The following is a 22,786-nucleotide window of genomic DNA, read 5'->3' as shown; positions in this document are numbered from 1 at the left end:
GCATCTAAAGCCGTCAATGGCAGTGAATGTGGTATGTCATATAATCATTTCATCATAAAGTAATAAATATTGGTGAATAATGTGTGGCAAAACATAACACCACAAAAATTAAGGACATTTATGGTGGACAGGTTGTTTGTTTTCACAATTCTCAATTCGTCTTTTTGAACTCGGCTCAAAATGATGCAGTCCCCCGATCATCCATCAGGTGTCAGTCTCGTTCTACGTTTTACTTTAAAAATGAATGAAAAGCCTGTCAAGTATTTCTCTGCGCGTGTTGGACCGATATTTGGAAAAACAAAAGAAAAACGTTGCAAGTGATGAGTGAAAAGAGAGAGGAAAATGCTTCTATTTGGTGACTTTACAGAGGTGTGGAAAGTGCATGTTTTTGCTCTAAAATATCTCATATCTTTTATTGATCATGCAATGATGTTGTAATCACTTTACACATGACAAAGTCAAAAAAAGTTGTAAAATCGAATTGTTGTAACTGAAAACATGAGCGTGACGGAACTTTAAAGATGGATGAAATCAGCAAGCTCTAGAAAAAAAAAGATTTGTGCGCTTTTATGGGGTTTTTTGTTTGTTTGTTTGTTTCAAAGTTCATGACAGAAGATGGTGCTAATGCTATCTTCAAGCCTAGTGGGAATTTAGAAAGTTTCCGCTTAGCCTCAAAATATTCCAAATAAAAAAAATAGATGTTGGAAATAAAAACTTCTTGTAATTGAACTTGAATCTTATTGGCAGGGCACGTTAAATCTGGGTGAATGGCGGGTGAAAAAAACGAGTACATGTAGGATGGTTTGTTCTTCTCATCAAAATCACAGAACAGCCATCTAAGAACGCTGCTGACCCACGGGAAGGAAGCAATGCATAAAAGGGCGTGATGGCGCAGGAATGCATCCCATAATGTCTCCTGGCTTGGCACCACTGACCTAAAAAAAAATAAATTAAAAAAAAAAAAAAACTTGATGGCTCATTGTCCACCAAATCTGAAGTCGCCATCCGCCATCAAAAGAACCATGCCGACCTGTGCGTTAATCGCCAGTTTCGTGGCTGTGAGAAAAAATTCCACAAGTAAGTTTGAAAGATTTACTTTGACACTGATAAAGTTTGTTTGTAAAGGTTTTTTTTACAATTATTTTTGATGAGCTTAATTCACTTGAACAAAGTTTTATTTACGCTTGTTGCTGTTCACTGTTCACTCTCTGCTTCACCTTTATAGGCCGACGGTTTTTCACAAAAAAGCGATGTCAATATTTTCCCGAACTTCATCAGTGGCTAAGCAAGAAAACAAATTTTCTGTGAAATTTTTGATGAATTTCATAATACAGAACTCTGCAAATTGAATTTGATTTTTACATGCGAAGAAACAAGTTTGAAATTTCTGTCTGAAATAGATGTCACGGAGACAACAAATGAACAATGCCTTTGGCATGTATTTTCCCAGTGGGGGTCCTTATTTCCACAGAGATATCGAACTGATTGGCTAAAAATGTAATGTTTTTATGACAAAAAAAAATGCTTAGTTTTTTGCTATGTTATGATGATAGTGCCTCACAGCGTATTTTGAGTAAAGTTAACATGTCACGGAAATCGGGCCCTCGGTAATATGCAAGGTTTCTTGGTAGTTACAGTGTTCTATGTCTTTCCTTTGCACTTAGCCTTTTGTGGCTTACCAAGTCGAATTAAAAATCCTTCATGTTACCAGAACTGAAAAAATATCAAACTCACACGACCAATTTAAATTCTACATGCCAAACTTTGAAAAAATTCTCGTCATAATCCAACCTGTAAACCATGTCCTCTCCACGTTTTGGGAGTACCAAGATGGCGCCCAACTGGCTTCAACCAATCGACATACCGCTCGGTGTGTATGCGCTATCCCGTCTTTTTTTTTTTTTTTTTTTTTTTTGATCAGTGGTTGGCATCCCCAGCATAAGTCAGAGTACATAAAATGAAATTTAAAAAAAAGCTTTATCAAGCAGTGCAGTTTACAATAATACACATCAACTGAGAACATAGATCAACTTCTATATGGCTAAAGTGGACGAGTAGTCAGTCCGATCCAAAGATTTGACCAAAATGCTGTCACGCGTTTGAGTCAGTCGCATTCCTGGCAGTCTCATGCAGTTCAACGCCATTCCCCAACTCATTGCTGGCAACCTTTTCATGACTTCACAAGTGTGTGATTCACTCACTCGCAAGTTGTTAACATCAGCTGTCATATTTATGACAAAAGCTGAAGACGAACTTCCAGCTGGCGGCGCTGATGCCTGCGTAAGCGATAAATCTCCCTCGCGCCGAGGAGAAATCTTCTTATCTTCTACGGTGGCTTTCAGCAGCTGAGCTTGCGGTTAGCATGCACACATTAACACGTTCAGGCCTTTTTAAAATATTGTGAGTATTGTAGATAAATAAAATTATTGTGTCTCTGGATCCTGTCCTGTGTCCTGACAATTCAAATGAAGTGTTTGTCACTGTCACCACAGGACACCAGAGTGGGAGCAACAACACACAAACAATGGCTATGTAGTTGCTCTTCATCTTCATGTCAACACTTGGAAGCGGGGTCAAAGGTCAAACACTGGAGGCTCCGCATTGTAAACAATTGGTCAAAAGTGATGACCGCAATGAGGCAGATGTGGCTCAGGGTGTTTGGACATTAATAACATGTACAGTTATAAACATTCATATTTTTAGCCCACCCAATACACAACACACAACATTTTTAAAAAATACTTTTCGCCTCAAATTCACCTCTTGTGTGACTGGACATGTATAACATTTGCTCCGTTTAAGTATCCCACTGGGGCCTCCACTCCCTGAGAAGGGTTGCGTCAGGAAGGGCATCCGGCGTAAAAATTGTGCCAAACATATGTGCGTTCATCTGAGATGACACGCTGTGGCGACCCCGAAAGGGACAAGCCGAAAGAAACTTACTTACTTACTAAGTGTGTTCGTTAGTATAGTAACAGCAATTCGCCAGCCGAGGGCGCTGTGTGGCAGCCGCCGGCCGACGCTGCCCAGCTCATTCGCAGAAGCTGCAGTACATTGAAACGTGTCACGTGTGAGAACTGTTAGCGGATGCTATTTATGTGTTATGAGCTAAATGTGTACTCTGTGCAGTTTACAGGTAATATACACGGAAGGGGTGGGGTCGTTGCTGCGTTTGAGATGCATTGTTGTCGAACTTGTACACCATTTCTATGTTTTGACACCTTAATTGAACATGATAAAGCGCGACTTAAAAAGAACAAATTGAACAGGAAAAGAGTGTGCAACTTCCTGTTACTTCACAATAAGAGCGACAGATCGTCAGCAGTGTTTTGAGTGATTTTGTGTCTAATCCGGCTGTATTATTTACGATGTTTAACATGTCATATTTCATTTCTGTATGTTCTTGAACACCGGAATTAGGATAGAACTAACTTATTTACCATATTGTTTTGAAAAGTTTTGCGCAATACATTTGTTAGTTTACATGCTGTGTGATTCAGATTCTCCGACACGTACCACGTGTGAGAACTGTTAGCGCATGCTATTTATGTGCTGTGAGCTAAATGTGTATTCTGTGCTGAAATAAAAACAACAACTTTAATATGCTGCACAAAGAATTGGGAGACTCCAGTCTTTAAAGTGTAACACAGACAGCTGAAAAAACCTCAGGACACACACACACATAAACAGTTAACACACAAGCCAAAAGGAGATACATTATACATACGCACACAAACACATACAGTGGACACATAAATTACACAAACAAATGGAACAGATATGCATGCACGTAGTGTGCAAATACTTAAGTAGACTCACTCACACACTTACACACACACGCACTGGAGAGTTTCAAAGAAACGCACACAATGGACACTCACACGCACGTACACACACAAATAGCCACACACACAAATAGCCACACACAGCTGTTAGTGTTTTCAGTGGTTTTATTGAAAAAAGCTTTTTTCTTGTGTGAGAAATAAATAAAAAAGTTGTCTTTTTGACCGACAATCTGAAACAAAATAAACATCAAAGACATGCAAATGAGGGGGCGTGGCTACATGAGCTTGACAGGAAATGGCTAATATTGCGAGCTGATAAATAGTTGCTAGCTAAACTTGGCAAAAGAGCTTTTTTGCTGCTGCTGCTGCATGGCGGCCGATACAAAAAGCAAATATGTTACAAATGTTGACGCACACACACACACAGTTACGCGCACACAAGTTGTCAAGGTGTTTCATCATCACAACAAACACACAGCAGAACAAGATGGCGTCTAGGATGCGATGTTTCCTAGTGAGCGCTTCCGGCGTCGCCTCTCGGCCAATTGGTCCTCATCGGGGGGCGGGGCCTCCGGGGAGTTGTCGGGGACCAAAGGGAAGCGCCCTGCTCACAGAGTATTTCCTGTTGTAGTTGTTGTTATGGCAACAGTGCGCGTGTGTGTGTGACTTCCTGTTTGAGCCAGGTGTTAGTATGGGGGGGGGGGCTGAGGGCGGGGCATGGGGAGGGGTCAAAAGCAGCTAGTTTGCATGTAAAGCGTGTTAGTCAACATTCATTCATCCGTTCAGCACTTTGCGCCGCGTTGGCTTTTTCTTTGGATTTTTGCTGGCGCAGAGTGTGACATTCATTTAAGAAGCAACACAAGCAAACCGATGATTGTGTACATGAAACCTCCGGCGTGCCCTGAGGATCTTCGGACGCTCAAGCATGCATCATCATCACCACCACCATCATCATCATCATCACATGATCCAATACAGTGAACCCCCGCATACATATTTAAGATCGTGTTGTTCCGAGGACTTTGCAACGCTCCGCTGGATGAATTGGATCACACGAGGCGCGTCGGTTCAGAACAGCGACCACAAAGGTGCGCAAAGTCTGCACGAGGCCCTCGAGGCAATGACTTTGCCGTCCGCTAAAGTGTGTATTTACGCACCTCAGTCCCAGATACAGACAAAGGGTGACGCAATCCTAAAATGCGGGCGTTCCCCGTCAAATCTGGCCTAGGGCAGGTTTTCCTGTCGACTTCAGCACTTTTCATCTTACACGTGTCCAAGGCGGTAGTAACTCGAGGACCCCGTGAAGGTTAAACATCATGTTGGGATTCCGTTCCAATTACTAATAATACTGTATGAGATTTCCAGAAACCAATAACATCTATTCACAATTTTTTTTTCCCCGAGATTTTACTTTTTGTCTTTCTTCATCCACTGATAAAAGATATTTTCAAATTTATAGCGTGCTTTATCCTTTTCGTCTTTACATGATTTGCTGTTTCCGCATTTATTCGTAGATTACGCACGGCGGGTGTATCAAAAATTTGCAAAGGATAATCCGCGTCGATGAAAAGTGCGCAAGGCCTGGCGTGAGCGGGTTGATGTGGCCCAAAGTGTACTGATCGATTTGAAGCAGGAGGTCTCAAAACCTGTGAGACTTCCTCATGACTTACAAGGGTCTTTTGGATAAAGCTGGGTGGTTAACATCTCAGGATGGCACACACAAAAACCCAGCTCGCTGCAGGCAGTGTTGGAAAGCAAGCTAAAGATAATAAAGTCGGGTACCATGTAACCCTTCAAAAAATTAATATCTATGAGTCAGTATGACATAAAATGGCGAAAAGTAGTAATTAAACCAATTTATGGGTCACAACATACACGCCAGCGTCCTTGCATTAAAGCCAATCAAAAGAGTTGTTGATTCATTTGGTGATCAATTAGTTGTTAATTCCCATAATTTCCGTCCGACAAGCCACGACTTTTTTCACACGCTTTCAACCCTGCGGTTTCTGCGTTGATGCGGCTAATTTGTGCATTTTTTTCCTAACGGCCACAAGGGGGCACTCGAGCGGAAAAGGTGAGAATGCGACCGGTGGAATATATGTACCGAGGTAGTGACTTTTACCGGCCCTGTTAGCGTTAGCGCGGCGCTAGTGTTAGCACAGCGCTAGCGTCAGCGACGCGCTAGCTTTAAACTCTTTCTGTGTACCGTCTTTCTTTGTAAATATCTCGTATTTCAATGTGGGTTTCAATGTGGGAACTTGCGGCTTTTACACAGCTGCGGCGTATGTACCAAATGGTAAACGGTGAGGCTTGTAACCAGGTGCCCGCTGTAATTACGGTAATTAATTGTTGCACCTCTATTTGTATGGTGCAAAAATGTTTTGGAATTAGAGTTTGGAGGATTAAACATTACAGGGCAGGTGTCGATGATTTACAAATTGTCACGATTTGCGTGTAATACATAAATACGAGAGTAGGGGTTCACTGTATTATTATTTATCACTATGAATAATAAAAGAGGTTGGTTGTTGGCGTTGGCAGGCAGCAGGTTGAGGGTTGCTAGGCAACAAAGCATCAAGAGTTTATTTCCGCGTTGTTAGTACGTTCTCGTTGTTGCTGCTGCTGCTGTTGTTGTTGTTGCTGTTGTGGGCCGCATGCTCCTCGTCGTTGTTTGGCGTCAAGACGTAAACTGGCCACAAAATGGCTGCCACTGCTGCCACCGATGTTTGTTGTTGGTTAGTTCCTGTTTGTTGTTGTTGTTGTTTGTGGTTGTTGTTGTTGTCGCAGCAAAGTTTGTTAGCGCTTCCCTCAAACGTCTCGAGAGCGTTTCGGGAAGTCATGAAAGCAGCGCAGGCGGTAAAGTAAAACTACGCAGAACCTGGAAGGAGCATCACAGCAAACAGCGTCAGGAAACGCATGCACATCGAGGTAGGCCCTTCCCAAACTACATCCAAGTTCAACTCTGTGCAAGTAGCAACTCCTCGTAGGACGGTAGCACGTTTGTGGTGTGATCGTAGCCTGCTTGTGGAAGGGTTGTTGCATGTTTGCAGATGCACGCATGTATAATGGTCACTTTTGTTTTGATCAATAAAGGTAAAGGCCCAGCCCAGTGAATTTCATTTTGAAATTCAATTATTTTCACTGCTATGGGTATTTGAATTTTTGGCAGTTTTATTAGCATTCAAATAGGTAATCATTCTTTTTTTTTTTTTTTTAGAAGAAGAAAAACTGGATTAAGCAGCCATGAAATTATTGATCAATTATGAAAGTATCAGAATATTCACTGACCTTTATTGTTATTACAATTGTATAAATACAAGATTGAGTGTTTAATAAGCAGTTGAGATTATTTACACACTTGTGTCCACAGAGTTTGAAGGGCAACATTTCTAAATATGCACTTTCATCTTTATTGTAGTAAAAAAAAAACAAGAAAAAAAACACTTAATTGGGCCACGACAATTTGCAATCATCAGTAACATTTTTGGGAATAGGATTTGAGTGTCGTGTCAGGGAAAGCCTGTACCCTCATAAAATCTAGTCTCAAAAACAAGGTGGCATAAAAAATATGTAAATAAGATTTTTTTTTTTTTTAACAAGGGTCTATACCATTATTGACCAAATTATATGAAAATGACCTACCTATGGAAGTACGATTATAATATGATTGTAGCACGTCTAGAATGTTAGTAGCATGGTTGGTGCATGACTAGCGTGTTTGAAACCCGTTTCTAGCATGTTTTTTATGCAAGTGGGGAAAGATAAGCGTTAAGAATAGTAAGCTTCACGTGCTACGCTAACAGGAAGTCCGTGACGGCTTTTTTTCTGACAAGGTGCGCGTCAGACTCGCTACGTCGCTGGCTCACTTACCCGCGTATCCTTGACCATTATAAGGGATCCCCACACACTGTGAGGAGTCGCAGTAGCCGGCCGGACCGGGGGAACCGCGCGCCCCGGCGTAACCGGGACGACCGGGAGGACCGCGAGGCCCCGTGGAACCCGTGGGACCCGGGGGACCCGTCCGGCTCTCTCCTGGTGGACCTGGCGGGAGAAATGTGGTCACGATCATGACGATCGAGTACAAACAAAAACGAATTACAACATGTCCCCTATTGTGTTTGATAATGTCGCGTTTAGAGCCACAACATCCCATAATTGCAACGAATGTGCCTCATCATGCCCTCTTATGTGCCATTGTGTCCTTTAGTGCCCTCATAGTCTTGTCCCATTTTGTCCAAATGGCACTGAAGACATTTTGGAAGCTGAAGAAGGCGGGGAAAAAAGTGCTGAAGTTTTCATCTTCTCGCCTCGTTCTGTCTATCAGCACGTCATAACATAAACAATCCGCCACGTCTGTTGACGCGTACGTACCCGGTGGTCCTCGGGGGCCTTTCTGTCCGACGCCCGACACTCCTCGCTCGCCCTTCTCTCCGGGCAGCCCCGCCTCCCCGGCCTGTCCCGGCTGTCCCGGGTTTCCAGGGAAGCCGTTTCTTCCGGCAGGCCCCAGCTCTCCACGCGGTCCCGGGGCGCCGGGCGGTCCGCTCGGCCCCGGGGGCCCGGGGTTGTTGTTCCGGTGGATGCCGCTCGGGATCTGATTCAGGAGGCTGTTCACGCGGTTCATCTGGGCTGTGGAGAACAAGCGTCGAGGACGACAAGAAAGTCAACGTGGAGGTTCTGGATGAGATGAAGATGAAGTTGAAGGCACGGCGATTTGACTTACCGTTGACCAGCTGCTCACACACTTGCCTGGCGATGGAGCGCATCATGTTCTGAGGAGCAAAGTCTCCCTGAGGATCCGAAAGACAACACCGGGGACAAAGTTAAGCTCAAAGTCATCTTCCTGATAATGTCGGCTGCTACCAAAAGTCGGGAGGGTGTCAAAGTTTCACTCACGCGCTCTCCTTTGTCTCCTTTCGGACCCACAGAACCCTAAAAGCACACAAGCGCCCACACAAATCGGTCAGTTGAAAGAATGCTGGTTCGCTCACATGACGTTCGTCGGGTGACGTCACTCACGGGTGATCCATTAGGGCCTGTGTTCCCAGGTTTTCCTTCTGGACCGGGTGCTCCAGGGGAGCCCGGGGGTCCCTTGAAGAGAAAATTCAATGAGAGCGAGAACACAAACAAACATCCTCCATCTCCCGATGACAGACACTCTAACCCTCTTCAGGACTCGCAAGGTCAATATTTTTCTCCCGACTCACCATGGGCCCGGCAGGTCCTCGGGGTCCCGACACTCCGTCCTTCCCCTGAGGTCCCTGAAGACCAGAGAGACGGACGGGATAAAAAGTCAGCCAGTTGCAAATGTTGGCCATACATCCAAAGTTGTCCCTGGTCTAGACTCACCCTAATTCCAGCAGCTCCGATGGGTCCGATGGGTCCGCGAGGTCCTGGTGAGCCCTGCGGTCACACAGCACACACACACACACAGCAGAAAGAACGTGTCACAGTTTCTGTAGATTTTCCGACAAAGTCTTTTTCTTTTAATTGAGGAGTTCGCTTTCCTTGCATCTCATAATAGCAAAATTGCAAAAATCAATGAATAATTCACACCCCGCCTCCCAAAAATGGTTTAGAAATATTTATAGATGGCACAAGACAGTGCCAAATTATAACTTTCCTCTTTATGAAGCTCCTCAAATCATTTCAAATAAATTCCTCGGCGGCAACACACCACACGATGGCAGCAAAGAGCTGCTTTTGTCAACATGAAACTCCTCAAGTTACTTCAAATTAGTTATTTGGCACGGCGATGCCACGAGATGAAGACAAAGCACAACATTTGTCAGAATGAAGCTTAACATTTGGACGTTAAAGCACATAACAGGCAACCCTAATTGAGATTGTAGTTAACGAGTGACGAGGTCGTTAGTGTGTGGCACCGCTATCACTTTCAAGTGGGCTCCGGTTCGCCGTCAAAGTCGTCTCGACTCCTAACAGATGTTTATTCAGCGCGATGGCTCCGGAGCTACGTCATCCCTAAGCGAATCGGGCCACGCAACCATCCTAATCCTCCGTCTCCAGTCCGCTTCCTGACGGGAGTCCTTCCAGAACTCCTTTTGACAAGTTCATCGATCTCACTTTGGACAGACGGGGGCGGCCCGGGAGTCGTCGCGCGTTCCCACATCAACACTTCACATCATCCACCAACATGTCACGTTCTCGTATTAACAGTTGATCCGCGAGGAGGAGGATGACTCGCTCCTGGCAGGTTCCTCGGGACACCTGCACACGAGCCCCGTCTGTCCTCCCCGTTCCAGAACCTTGCCGCGATTCTGGACTGCACTCAGAAGCAAACAGAACAAAAGGACCAAAGCGAAAGCTCGGAGCGGGACTTACTTTTAGTCCGGGCAGACCAGAGTCACCGGGTTCTCCTTTTGGTCCGGGGCGACCCTGAGGGTAAAAAAACAAAATAAATAGCTTAAAAGTGCCGCTGGGTCCAAATCCAACATGTAAAAGTGCAGCTCGTTTGTAAGCGCTAATTAACTCACTAATCGTTCTATCGAATACTCAGTAGTGTCATTATGTCACAAAAAAAGAAAGAAAGAAAAGTGAGTTTGAAGTCCAAAAATAGTGACAGAGTGATGATTCTTTTTTTGCACACGTCATTTGTCTTTTTGTGGACAGATTGATTTACTCAACAATTTATTAGTTCTGAATTATTGTTGCATTTTGATGCTCATATTAATCAACAAGGCAGCAGTTACAAGGGTAACAGAGCTTTTTAATAATTCCTCCTCCTTTTCAAATACATTCAATTTAACTTGTGTGTTGATTGGACTCAATTAAAATTTTCGTTTGTGCTAAAGTATTCGTACGTGTCGGAAATTAATATTTCAAACAATCACTATCAGTTACAAATAAACACACGTGTTGATGACAAAAATAAAGAGCAGCATTGACAAGCTATTAAAATAAATTTTAATCAAATGTAACAAAGCAAAACCCATGTTGCATGTTGGTATATGGTGAATAATAACAGTCCAATTATACTACAGTAATACCTCATTTGGAAAATTAGTGCAAGGATAATATAATTGACAGTGTATGCACCATTTTTCACTTCACAAAAAAATACTTCATATACTAAATACTCCACGTATCACCAGTACAAACCCGTACATTAAACAACAGTAGTGTAGCAAGGCTTAGTATTCATCAATAGAGACAAAATGTATTCCTAAAAAAAACCTATGTAATATTATTGAAGGCCACTGTAATATCATACACAGTTTCAACATGAAAGATAAAAAAGAAAATTTTAAATGAATCATTAGTAGCAAGTAGTTTTGTTTCCTATAGTTAAGCGCAATGTTTAATCTGTACTTTTTCTATTATTTCATGTATAACATAGATCAAAATGTAATCAGTGATGTTATTTAAGTTTAACTTTTGCGATTTGTCCATTGAATACAGAAGTCGACAAATGGATGGATTTGATATCGCAGACATTGTGACGCAATTTTGTCATTTCAAAAATGAAATGACGTTTGCATTCATTGCGGCCAGCGATGATGACCTCGGCAGGTTCAAGTTAAATCAGCGGCGAGCCCAAACCTCAAAATTTATGTCGTAATGTAGAAACGGGCGGTCGACAAGCTGCGTGGTGGTGGTACTTGGAGGAAAAAGGACTTTTTTTAGATGGTACTTAGCGTAAAAACTTTGAGAACCGCAGAATTGTAATACAGGCAAGGGGGTACAGAGGGTACATGTTGATATGCGTAACGGTTCAATTTGGCATCTACAGAAAAACATAAATGAAAAGGCTTTTTTATTTTCTTTTTGATGGAGTAATGCTGACAGCGTGGCAACTCTCCTCTCCGGTGAGAAGATCTTATTTATCAAGTCGTGAGTCTTTTTTTGAAATGGCAAAGTTCGAATTTGAAATAAATGAAGTTGTTTGTGACTTGGTGGGAAAATCTTTTCAGCCAGAAGACACCAACTGTTCCAAACTGATTTATTAGCTGAAAGTCTTTGTGGAATCGCATCTGACGTCAAGGAACCTTTCTTAATATCTGCGAGTAGTAATCCCCGCTCATCCTCAGATTTATGTCTGCGCTTGTGTGCGTGTACTCACAGCTTCTCCCGGTATGGAGCGCCCGCTGGGTCCTTGTGGACCGGGCAGGCCCATGGGTCCCGGTGCTCCGACGTCTCCCCGTGGGCCCACCGGACCCTTTAAATTGAAATGAGATGACACGAGAAAACAATTATTTAAGAACTTCTTTCGTTGTTGGTGTTATTTTAATTTTTTTAAAGAAACTTACAGGCACACCGAGCTCTCCTCTTTCACCTCGGGGTCCTTTTTTGCCAGGCGCACCCTGACCAGGAACAAGAAATAAGAAATAATTGGTATACAGCGTTCCCACCCACGCTATATTGCAGATTTTTAAGAAATTGATTCTTCCTTTTTTTTTTTTTTTGTTTTTTTAAACAGCATACAAGCAAGGCCAAGATTTAGTTATTTCAATGTAGTACCACAGTGTGCCTGACATGATGGTGGCAGCAGTGAGCAATTGAGAGCAAGAAGAAGAGGCAGAAAAGGTCCCCTACTAAGCTACAGTAGTATGTGTTGCTGCTTCACGTGTATTAACGTAGCATTTGTTGTGTTGATGTGTTTTGATTGAAAATCTTATTTCAGTATACAATGTTGAATTCTATTGAGTCCGTTTTCCAGTAAACGTCAACAGGAAGTGACAAATGATGACAAATTGCACGCTTGGTCTCAAGTCTCATACTGTTCAAGTGAGTCTTCTTTTTCTTTTCTCAAAGCGATGTGATAAAATGTATTTTTCCACTTCTACAGTCAGAGACGAAGAACGGGTGCTAGGGAATACATCAAAAATATATATTGTAATGTTTCATGTGTTTAAAGTGTGGGGAAAGGGTGAAATTATTTTTAAAACCTTTTTAAAATGCTGTCTATATAGCAGATGAGACTGGAACGTATGCCCATGATTAACTGGGTTCACTACATTTTTTAATTCATCATTTATGAACCCAGGTTGTGTTATGGTTGTAGCCGCTGTTAGAAAATAGCATGAATATCCTTGTGAAGGGCTGCTATCCTGGTGATGTTGAAATTTGGAACAAAGATGAACAACAACAACAAAAAGAGAAACATTTAGTGGCTTTTGAGTTTGCTGACTCTGATAAAAATTGTTTGTTTTTGTTGCTGCGGCAACCTGCCGACCGTCATTGCTGTTTGTTTGGATGGGCTTCATCTACATCTCTGCTGTCCTTGGCAACAACCGAGAAGGAAGCAGTTGGAGCAGCCAAAACAATTCATACGTCCAATTATTATTGTTATTATGAAGAAGAAGCTGTGTTCTGGATGTGTTTTTGTGAGTAAATTCCCTATTATTAATCACGAGTAATCTTATCAAATCATCTTTTCTAGCAGAGTGAGCTGCAGGCTTCAAATCAGCAAATGATTTGACCTGTGAAAGCCTGCAATCAGCAAGGCTGCATCTCATTTCCTAATAAAAAATTCATAATCACAATTAAAATCTCATCTTCAGTAGGAGCGTGCCATCACACCAATCTCCAGCTGGCTTGCATCGTTTCGCTTCCAGACAAACTTTTTCTTCCACACTTGCTTCAGTCCTGCTCACTCTGCAAGTCCCGACTTTGACTTGCAATTGTTTTATTCATTTATTTAATGTTTTTATATGGAAGCAATCTATTAATTGTATTTTTATTATTCCAATGAAGCCCCACTATAGTGTGGATTTTCATTTTAAGTGACTGTTCTTTAAAGTGATAAATTTTGATTAACTGGGTTTTTACAGGTACCACAACACACTGGGTGGTAGGACTGCGGTCTACTAGAAAACATACAGCGTAGTTGATGGCACAAAGAAGTATTCTTGTATACTCTTCTTGTATGTGTTGCTGCTCTGTGCGTGTTAAAGGAGCATGGGTTTGACGGTTCAGAATTACCATAAGATTGATGGAAATTTCCACTAGCCCATCTATGGCATTTCATATTATATATTCACAATAAGCTATGAACTTGCATTGGGTGACATAATATGGTTTGATAAACGACTGTAATTTCTGGCATACAAGCCATGAGTTTTTTTTACACACTTTCAACCCTGCGGTTTATGCGGGTATGCGGCTAATTTGTGCATTTTTTCTAACGGCCGCAAGGGGGCACTCCAGCAGAAAATGTAAGAATGAGACCGGTGGAATATATGTGCCAATGAAGTGACTTTTACCATCCCTGTTAGCGCTGCGCTAGCGTGTTGCTGCTGTCTTACTGGTGTGTCTCAGTGATATTTACCGGTAAGTTTTATTTTAACCAGCCCTGTTAGCGCTAGCACGGCGCTAGCATTAGCACTAGTGTTAGCGCCATGCTACGGATAAACTTTCTGTGTACCGTCTTTCTTTGTAAATATCTCGTGTTTCAATGTGGGCACTTGCGGCATTTACACAGATGCGGCCTATGTATGTACCAAATGGTATTTCCTTTACAAATGTACTCGGTGAGGCTTTTAACCGGGTGCACTCTGAAGGCCGGGAATTACAGTATTTTGGTCTTTAAATAAGGAATGTTGACTTCTTAAGGTAAAAGTGACAAGGACATGGACATTTCACGTCTTATTTGGAGAATTGTGCGAGAATGTGAAAGGTCCTAAGGAATAGAATAAAAACATGGTATGTTTTAATATGTTGAATGGTGTGGAAGGGCTGAAACCTTTTTTCTTTTTTAATCCTAATATGATCCTGTCTTCTCATCGGTGGGTCTGGAATGTATCAGCAATGATAAATGGCGGTTCACTATAATATGTACAATGATTCAATAACATTAAAAAACAAAGACCGGCAGACGATCTTATCGCAATTTTCTCTCCATTCCAGGATGACTTACGAATACAACGTGTGAGCATATGCATGTGTGAGGTGTGCGCCGCCTCGGCTCACCACTGGTCCCTGAGGTCCGGGAGGTCCGGTGGCCGAAGTGGTGCACGTGCAGGCGTTGGGGAGCGCGGGACATTTGCTTTCATCTCTCTGAATGTCAGTAGAAAAAAAAAAAAACCACACACACAAAAGTTGTTACTTTTCATGGTGGAAACAAGGCCACACGTCTGTACGTGCTCAGTCGTAAATCCAACACACGCGAGCAATCGTTCCCGCGGGGGGGGGTCGCCGCCGTCTGCACAGTCAGTGGAAAACAGAGGAGTCACGATGACAAAGTGAAGACTGACAACGCCAAACGTGTACAGATGAGGATGAGGATGGTGATGTTGAGGGTGAAGTTAAAGTAGAGAGGAATGTCGTCTGCAGGCTCCAGTTGCGTGTGGGCTCAGCGGGTATGCGTAGTACCCCTATTAGTAAATTGGTACATTCTATTTCTATTGCACTTTTTAAAGAGAACACTTATAAGCACTTTGCCAGGGATTTATTTATTTTTTTAAATAAAAGAATAGTCTTTTTTCCAGACTAAAAGACCAAATTATAAGACTGAAGATGTATTTTTCTAATTGATATCAAATATGACTTTGTTCCCTCTTGGGGAAAAAAAAAAATCTCTCCATTTGCCACTGCCACTGACGAACATATTCGTCAAGTCTGTTTTTCACGGTTAGGCGTGGGAGAGGTTCTCACCTTGCTTGTCTGTGAAATTCAAGATTCTACGTAACTGTAATGATAAACAGATCCCTGGGGATGGCGGCGTTGGATTGCTTTGGATTTGAGATACGCACAGCTTTGACGATGAAGAAAAAGTTTAGATTTGATTTTCTTGTGTTGTAGTTTAAGATGTCATAAAAGCAAAAAAAAAAAAAAAAGTCTGGTCACACTTCTGCTTGATGCGTGTTTTTTTTAAGCACAAAAAGTTGATTTTCTCCACTTTTTCAGAAAACTGTGGTTTTTGGTGAAACCAACCCCTGTTCTACTACCCATTGCTGAAGAATGAAAAAAAATAGAAGGAGCGTTTTTTTTCCCCGTCAAAGAAGAAAGTACTTTTTGTCTTTGTATACTGAGTGCTTCTACTATCAGAGAATACACTATGCGGATATTGAAAGGTCAGACAAAATACTCTTACGCACCTGGCAATATGAGGAACTCAGCTTTGAAAATGGTTACCAGTTAATGAGTTAAATAGAAAAACAAAAATATTGGGATTGAGGTTGATCCTTGGTTTACTGTGAAGTTTTGTTCCTCTAGAGGCCACATCAATTGTACGCAAGTCAGAATATCTTGTTAAAATCCAGCCAGTAATTAAAGAAAATATTTGTACAACAGTTTTAGGCCATTCATTGCAGCCAGTTCGTACCCACAAAAGATCCTCTGAGAGGAACAACACATACTAAAGCCTTATCTAGCTTCCTTCTTGAGACGTCAAGTAATTCTAATTTATGTAGAGTGGACCTCATTACAAGCCATGAGGAATGCCACTTGTTTTCCACTATAATGCCAGTTAATTCAGAGATTCATGTTTCGTATGCAAGGTCACTGAGGGTGTACTTAGTGGTAATTTCGCCTGACTTTGGTGCACCAGCATAGGTGCAATTCCCACGCAGTGATGGTGTGAAAGCGAGTACGAACGGCTGTCAGCGTTCCGTGATTAATTGGCGACCAGTTGAGAGTTTCGCCCAAACTCAGCCCGGATATGCTCCAGCTTCCCGCCATGCTAAATAGAATCAGCACTGTGGAGAATGCTAGAGTAAGCTGCACAAATCCTAGGACTGAGTAGTGAGCCCTGTGAAACATCACTCGTTCTTATATAAAGCGAGTCCTCATCTTAAGATCTCACAGTGGCTATTTAATTCACTCTTTCCTGGCATTTGATGAGTTAATCAGCATCAGGATTACGATGGTGTGTCATCCTAAAATTTTGACCCAAAAAGTTTTGAGTCTCTGACACAAGTTGCAACATCCACCACGAACGTCATTGTTTGTATGTACGCGCCACTTTGCCAAAAATGTGCGCAAAGCAAACAGATGAGTTTGTGTGTTTGGGGTGACATGATTGACAGCAGCTGGAATCATTTGTTGCTCGTGTGTGTGCGTAATAGTAGTAGCATGAGGTAAGTGTGCTTGTGTTTCCATGGTTACTGACCAAGGCAGGCAGGTCACAGCAGCGGTCCCGGCTGGTCCAGGCCAGGGTGCAGACAATATCGAACATCTGGAGCTGGAACTGCAAAGAAGAAAAAAAAAGGTGCACGTCTGAAAGAAGCAACGAAAGGAGCACGACGACGGGCCGCTGCAACAATTTGACAAGCTCGTAGTCACACGCAGCAAACTTTATTTTTACACAATGCTCCTGGAAAACACGTCTTAGTCTGTTTTATTTCACATGATTTGGATGGAGCAAGACGATGAACCGGAGCGAGGAAATGTTCTCGCTCGCAGTGGAAAAGTCGAACCTCCTGGGGCTATAAACGCTCACCCGCTTGATTCCGACACTGGCACTCTCCAGGAAGAAATTCTTAACAATAATAATACAATTTATTTGCATTCAAATATATGCAAGCTCAAAATCAAAGATTACAGGAGTACCTTGACTTATGAGTTGATTTTGTGACGCTTAGCTCTGATGTCAAATCAACTTTCTCTGCTGAAATGAATTAAAATGCCACGAATACTTTCCAGTCCACCCAAAAAGTCATTTTTTTTTCATTTTGGGTTTAAATAATGAAAAATAACTCAATATTATTCATTCATTCATCTTCTGATACACTTATCCTCACTAGGGTGGCCAGCTATCTTCAGGTGAGGTGCGGGGCACACCCTGAACTGGTCGCCAGCCAATCGCGGGGTACATAGAAACAAACAACCATTCACACTCCCATTCACTTCACACCTATGGGAAATGAAGTCTTCTATTAACTGAAGACTGAGCATCAAAAATGTTGATTCTTTCCAAAGTAAAAGCAGATGTTTGCAAATGGTTCATTTTGATGAAACACAAAGTTACTCAATCTACTTTCACGGAGGACTTCAAAAAGGAGAGATCTGTCTTTTAGGGGCATGGCCCTGCGAGTGACATCAGCAACTGAAGTCGGATTGGGAGCAGCTCCTTGCAAGTGTTATCATTTTGTATATCGTGCATGTGATTGTTCCAATAAACGGCTGAAGGTGCATCCCAGATTGTGGCTGTCTTAACCCACATGCTGGGGTATAATTCTTTTTTTTTTTCCATTTTACTCACGCGGCAACGTATGTGAAGTTCAATCGTAACTCAACTTTTGGCTCACTCGGGGAACAGTTTGAAAAAGTTGCAAGTTGACGCACTTGCAAGTCAAGGTACCACTGCATATTTGAAAAATGAGTTAAAGAAATTATTAACATCTGACATTTTGGGAGCATTGCAAGAGGTTCCAAAAGCATTCTTGATGAGTCTCAGAAACCGCATAGAGGGTTGTGAGGGTGGATAAAATACATTTTATCACAAGAGTTCAGCGTGAGTGAGAGCTAAACATCCCGAAACAAAACTTGGAGCATAGGGCTGAAAAATATTTGAAATGACTTACAGTTGCCGAGTCTCCTCTGGATCCGACGGACTTGGCCATTTTCCCCAGAACTTGGTATCCGTCTTTGGAAGTGTTTCCAGCCGCTTTGATGCTCTTCTCGGCCACGTGTTGGCAGTCCATGTTGAGTTGGACGCCAGTGGGTGAGACCAGGATGTGCAGCTTGACGGGAAGGGACGCAAACTTTTTAGTCACGCATTCCTCCGCAAGCATCGGACTTAATATTGGAGCGCTGTGTTGTTATGAGGGGAAAAAAGCTGGAATGTTACAGGTAGCTGAGCAACCCTTGTGTAAAATGTATGTTCTGGGGAAAAAAAAACTCAAAAGCAGCCAGTTGACTTTTGGGAGGTGGAAGGATTTAAATAGTTTTTTTCCCCACTTTCTGTCACATTTCATACCTTATTTCAAAATCGGAATCCATTAAAATCCTTCCTCTAAATTCTATTCATAAATAACCTACAAAAACAACGTTGAAAAAAGAAGTTCCATTCGGTTGGATAGGGAAGCAGTCTCCAATTTAACTGTAGAAACATCAATGATCCCCCTACCCCCAGCCCCACGCCATCCTTTATTATTTTTACGAGGTAAAAATGTATTGAGATAGAAAAGCAACCTGACCAAGAGGCATCAGCTATTTTACTGTAAATAACACAACAACATTTGTACAATAGCACAACACCTTAGCTTCATGGCTAAGAATATTTATGTTCATGAGATAAGAATGTATGTGTGTGGGTTGAACCGCTGTCAATACTTTCCAGATGCAGCGTAACTGCTGTTAGATGTAGCGTCAAAGCTAACCTGGCCTGGCAGGCTAGCAAAGAGGCAGATTAAGTATCGTGTTGAAAAATGTCTTTGGTAAGTGCGATGAGTGGAAAGTGATGAACGCTTTTCTTTGAGCTCTCAGCGCACTTCCTCCATCACCTCGTTCGCTCTCACAGAAATGTTGAGGAGGTTCCATGGAAGGCAGCTGCGAGGACCGAAATCACTTCCCCATCACTCAGTCTCACACACAGACACGCAAGTGACTACTACGGTACTACAATTTCTATTTTTATATGATTTTGATTATGATTCCACAACTGTGTTATTAGATTTTTGCCATGGTATCGTTTCAGCCTCTCTTCATTGAAGCCAGAATGTTGGTATATGTGACAACACCATGTAAATAAGGTTTAAAAATCTGTGGTACTGCAAATGAACCGTGATATGCCGTGATATATTCATTATGAGAAAGAATATTCTGTGAGTCAAGATAGATGGAAGCAAATGTTTGGACTTGGTGAGGAAGAAGAAGCGGTTGCCGGCGATTGCAGCGTGAGGAGGACGTGTCAGTCTTCTGGGAATTCGCAAGCAGTCATTTCCATGTGGACTCTGGCATTTTCATTCCCGCGCAGCATGGACAAGAAAAGCTTCCTATGAAAGCGAGATGTATTGCGGCGTGGGGGAGCGCTGAGTGGGCCGCCGGGTCTTGATCTAAATCACTCTCGGTCTCTGCTCTTATTCCAAATTGCTACTAAAGCGCACGCTCCCAACACATGCTGGGAGGCGTGACCGCAAGAATTCCCCAGTCCGCTACCAGAAGCCAGAGCGAGCGCCTCTGAGCCCCCTCGTGGTCCTCCCCCCGCAACCTCCTTCATCCCCTGATGTCATTGTTTGAGTGCGCTGACCCAACACTTTCCAGGCCAGGACGCCAGCGAGGCGGGCTGGGCCCACAGCGTGCGGTTCTGGAATGTCTTCACTATTGTTGACAATCAAGGAATTTTGGAGTCCAAGGTTGTGTTGGGAATTATTCGCTCATTCCTTACTCACTAAATCACTACTTTGGGAGTAAGGAATGAGTGAAGGATTCTGAACACAGCGACGGCGTTCAGAATAATTCATCATCCCCTACTCTCAAATAACATTTTTATATAGTGGACTTCATGGTAGAGTTAGGTCATGAGTCAAAGGAAAAATTTTTTGGGAACAGTACTCAGTGATATATGATGATTTTAAACTGAGTGTGCAGTGGACCCCACTATTCAAGGTGCACAGGAAGAGAACCCAACCTCAAAAAGCAAAAATTCCCAAATAATTGATGGTCCTTATAACTGTTGTGAAAATTATAAAGAAAAATCATTTTTAAAAACATGTATAAACTGGGGATCAATCCAAAAATATTCTGCCAATAATGGGGGATAGGTTGGGTTCCCTCCAAAAATTCACAAATTTTCATCCATCCATCCTCTTAGCCGCTTATCCTCACAAGGGTTGCGGGGAGTGCTGGAGCCTATCCCAGCTATCAACGAGCAGGACGCGAGGTACATCCTGAACTGGTTACCAGCTAATCACAGGGGAAGTAGAGACAAACAGCCGCACTCACAATCACACCTAGGGGCAATTTAGAGTCTCCAAGTAATGTTGCATGTTTTGGGGATGTGGCAAGTAACCGGAGTGCCCAGCTGAAGAGAACCCACGCAGACACGGGGAAAACGTGCAAATTCCACACAGGCAGGTCCGGGTTCGAACCCTGAGACCTCAGAAATGTGAGGCCAAGGCTTTCCAGCTGATCCACCATGCATAAGTGATTTTACAAATGCTAAATGACCGACATGGTATTGGTGGGATGAAACGGGAGTGCCCGTAGAAAACCCACGCAGGCGGGGCCGGGATTTGAACCCCAGTCCTCAGAACTGTGAGGTCAACGCTCTAAACAGTTGCGCCACTGTGCCTTCCAGGGAAAAACAGGAGAAAAACCATTGAATAGTTGAATTCACAAACACCGAACCGTGGCTACGTGGGCGTTCATATTTGCGGGGATACGGACCAAGCTCGACAGCACTTACTTGAAAAGTATAAACACGAGTATATAAATATAACCGGTGAGCTGTGAAGCAAGGAGAGAGACGCTCGCGCTCACCTTGTGGAAGCTTCCGTGGAAGAGCTGCTTGACTTGAGGCTCGTCAAAGGTCACTCGCTGGATCTCGCCGCGCTCGTCCTTGTTGTAGAAAGAAACCGTCTGCCTGGAAGCTGAGGCGCATTTGAAGAACAACTGCATCAAGACCTTGTCAAGAACTTGTCAACATAACGTCAAAACAATAGAAATGTTTACGGTCAATTGTGACTCCTGTCTCCGGCTTGTGGTCAGGGCTGGACACCTGCCACACGTCAAAGGCCTCGGTGGGAGTGTCGGGCAGGAGGCGGAGCATGAGGATGATGGTGTAGACTGCTGGAAGACCCTCGGGGTGCACCTCACTGTCCACACCAAGAGACACAGCATGACACCTCCAGATACGACAGCTCGACCATATAGTCAGAAATTCTCCCCAAATCTGTCATTCCTTGCCCCAAAATGATGATTTTGATTTCAAGTTTGGCTTTTTAGAGGAATTATTTTTCTCCCCCCCTTTCTGGGATTTGGTTACTTTACTTTCCTGATACTCTTTTTCCTGAGCATTAAAGGGGAAGCCTTTAATAAAAAAAAAAAAAAGTTTTGCTGAAACTGTCAGGACAAACAGTGACAGAATTACATTAGCAAAATGATCTTTGAGGGGTTTAACTTCTGGCACCTGTAATTTTATTTCTAAGAAACCACCATGTCTGTGGAGAAACAACCAATAAGTAAGAAAAACGTTCAAATTATGGTAGCTGTATTAAAAAACGAAAACTTTACTTTTAACTTCAACTTGCAAAGGAACAATTACATTTCTTTATGGATAATGTAAGATAAAGTCTTTCCTTTTGGAAAAATAAATGTCTCTTTTGAAAAAAGATGTACAGACATAATTATGAAAGCTGGAAAAAAGAAAAAAAAAGAAAAAAAGACTGAAAAAGGCATATCAACAGAATCATTAAATTGCCCAATGACGTCAAACCTCCTCCGAGGCACGGCGACAAATCACAACAATTGTTTACGTAGTATGAGCAGCGGAGACATTAGGTGTGTGTGCGAGTTTGAGTAAGAATAATGCTTGATCTTGGGCAATGATTATTAATTACCTAAGATGGAGAGATTTGAATTAGATTTACAACTTCCTTTTGGGACCAACAGTACACGGATTTTCAGTAATGGATAATACTCAGATAACATTTCTTTTGCGTTGCATGTTCGGAAACAAAACATTCACTCGATGGCTCAATAGCGGCAACAATGCCAATGAGCATGTGAGAGAGTGCGACGGGGTGATTTGTAGCCTTTGGCACGCGGCGACTCACGTGCTGGGCATGGTGAGGAAGGCGTTGGTGTGGAGTCTGTAGGCCGTGAAGCTGTTGAAGGAACCCGGCTCCATGGAGACGCCTTTAACCTGGGCGTACGTCTTCTCGGTAAGGTTGAAGGATTCCAGCATCCTGAAGCCTGGAACAGAACAACCGCAACGACAAGTGTCCGTTGGAACGCATGCAGGAATTGGATGATGAAAAAAAAAGTGCATTGTTCTATGTTGCAGTTCATTGTTGGGCCACCCGCTGCATGGGATTGTTTTTTTGGAAGGGTTTCTACAGTATGCAGCCAAGTCAGAATGTAGAGTTGCGAACTTTGAATGT

The 22,786-nt window shown here is 42.8% G+C and overlaps 1 protein-coding gene across 3 annotated transcripts in view; it reads right to left on the bottom strand.

Moving 5' to 3' along the window:
* Positions 1-3,953: 3,953 nt before the first annotated feature.
* The window catches only part of LOC133497041 (collagen alpha-1(XII) chain-like), a 109,435-nt gene continuing 90,602 nt past the window's right edge, over positions 3,954-22,786 (bottom strand). For all 3 annotated transcript variants that reach the window (XM_061813220.1, XM_061813222.1, XM_061813221.1), the window contains 17 exons: positions 22,460-22,598; positions 21,357-21,499; positions 21,165-21,274; positions 18,266-18,424; positions 16,852-16,929; positions 14,712-14,798; positions 12,050-12,103; positions 11,863-11,958; positions 10,125-10,178; positions 9,132-9,185; positions 8,990-9,043; positions 8,802-8,873; positions 8,679-8,714; positions 8,506-8,572; positions 8,157-8,411; positions 7,656-7,826; positions 3,954-6,663 (listed from right to left, as the gene is read on the bottom strand). In XM_061813220.1, coding sequence (XP_061669204.1) covers positions 6,653-6,663; positions 7,656-7,826; positions 8,157-8,411; positions 8,506-8,572; positions 8,679-8,714; positions 8,802-8,873; positions 8,990-9,043; positions 9,132-9,185; positions 10,125-10,178; positions 11,863-11,958; positions 12,050-12,103; positions 14,712-14,798; positions 16,852-16,929; positions 18,266-18,424; positions 21,165-21,274; positions 21,357-21,499; positions 22,460-22,598 — 1,640 coding nt within the window. In that variant the 3' untranslated portion in view covers positions 3,954-6,652. The remainder of the gene's footprint in view (positions 6,664-7,655; positions 7,827-8,156; positions 8,412-8,505; positions 8,573-8,678; positions 8,715-8,801; positions 8,874-8,989; positions 9,044-9,131; positions 9,186-10,124; positions 10,179-11,862; positions 11,959-12,049; positions 12,104-14,711; positions 14,799-16,851; positions 16,930-18,265; positions 18,425-21,164; positions 21,275-21,356; positions 21,500-22,459; positions 22,599-22,786) is intronic.

Source organism: Syngnathoides biaculeatus, chromosome 23 (assembly GCF_019802595.1).
Source record: "Syngnathoides biaculeatus isolate LvHL_M chromosome 23, ASM1980259v1, whole genome shotgun sequence".
In the NCBI taxonomy this organism is placed as follows: domain Eukaryota; kingdom Metazoa; phylum Chordata; class Actinopteri; order Syngnathiformes; family Syngnathidae; genus Syngnathoides; species Syngnathoides biaculeatus.
The sequence above is the reverse complement of the archived record's forward strand: the minus strand, read 5'-3'. Positions and strand labels throughout refer to the sequence as shown.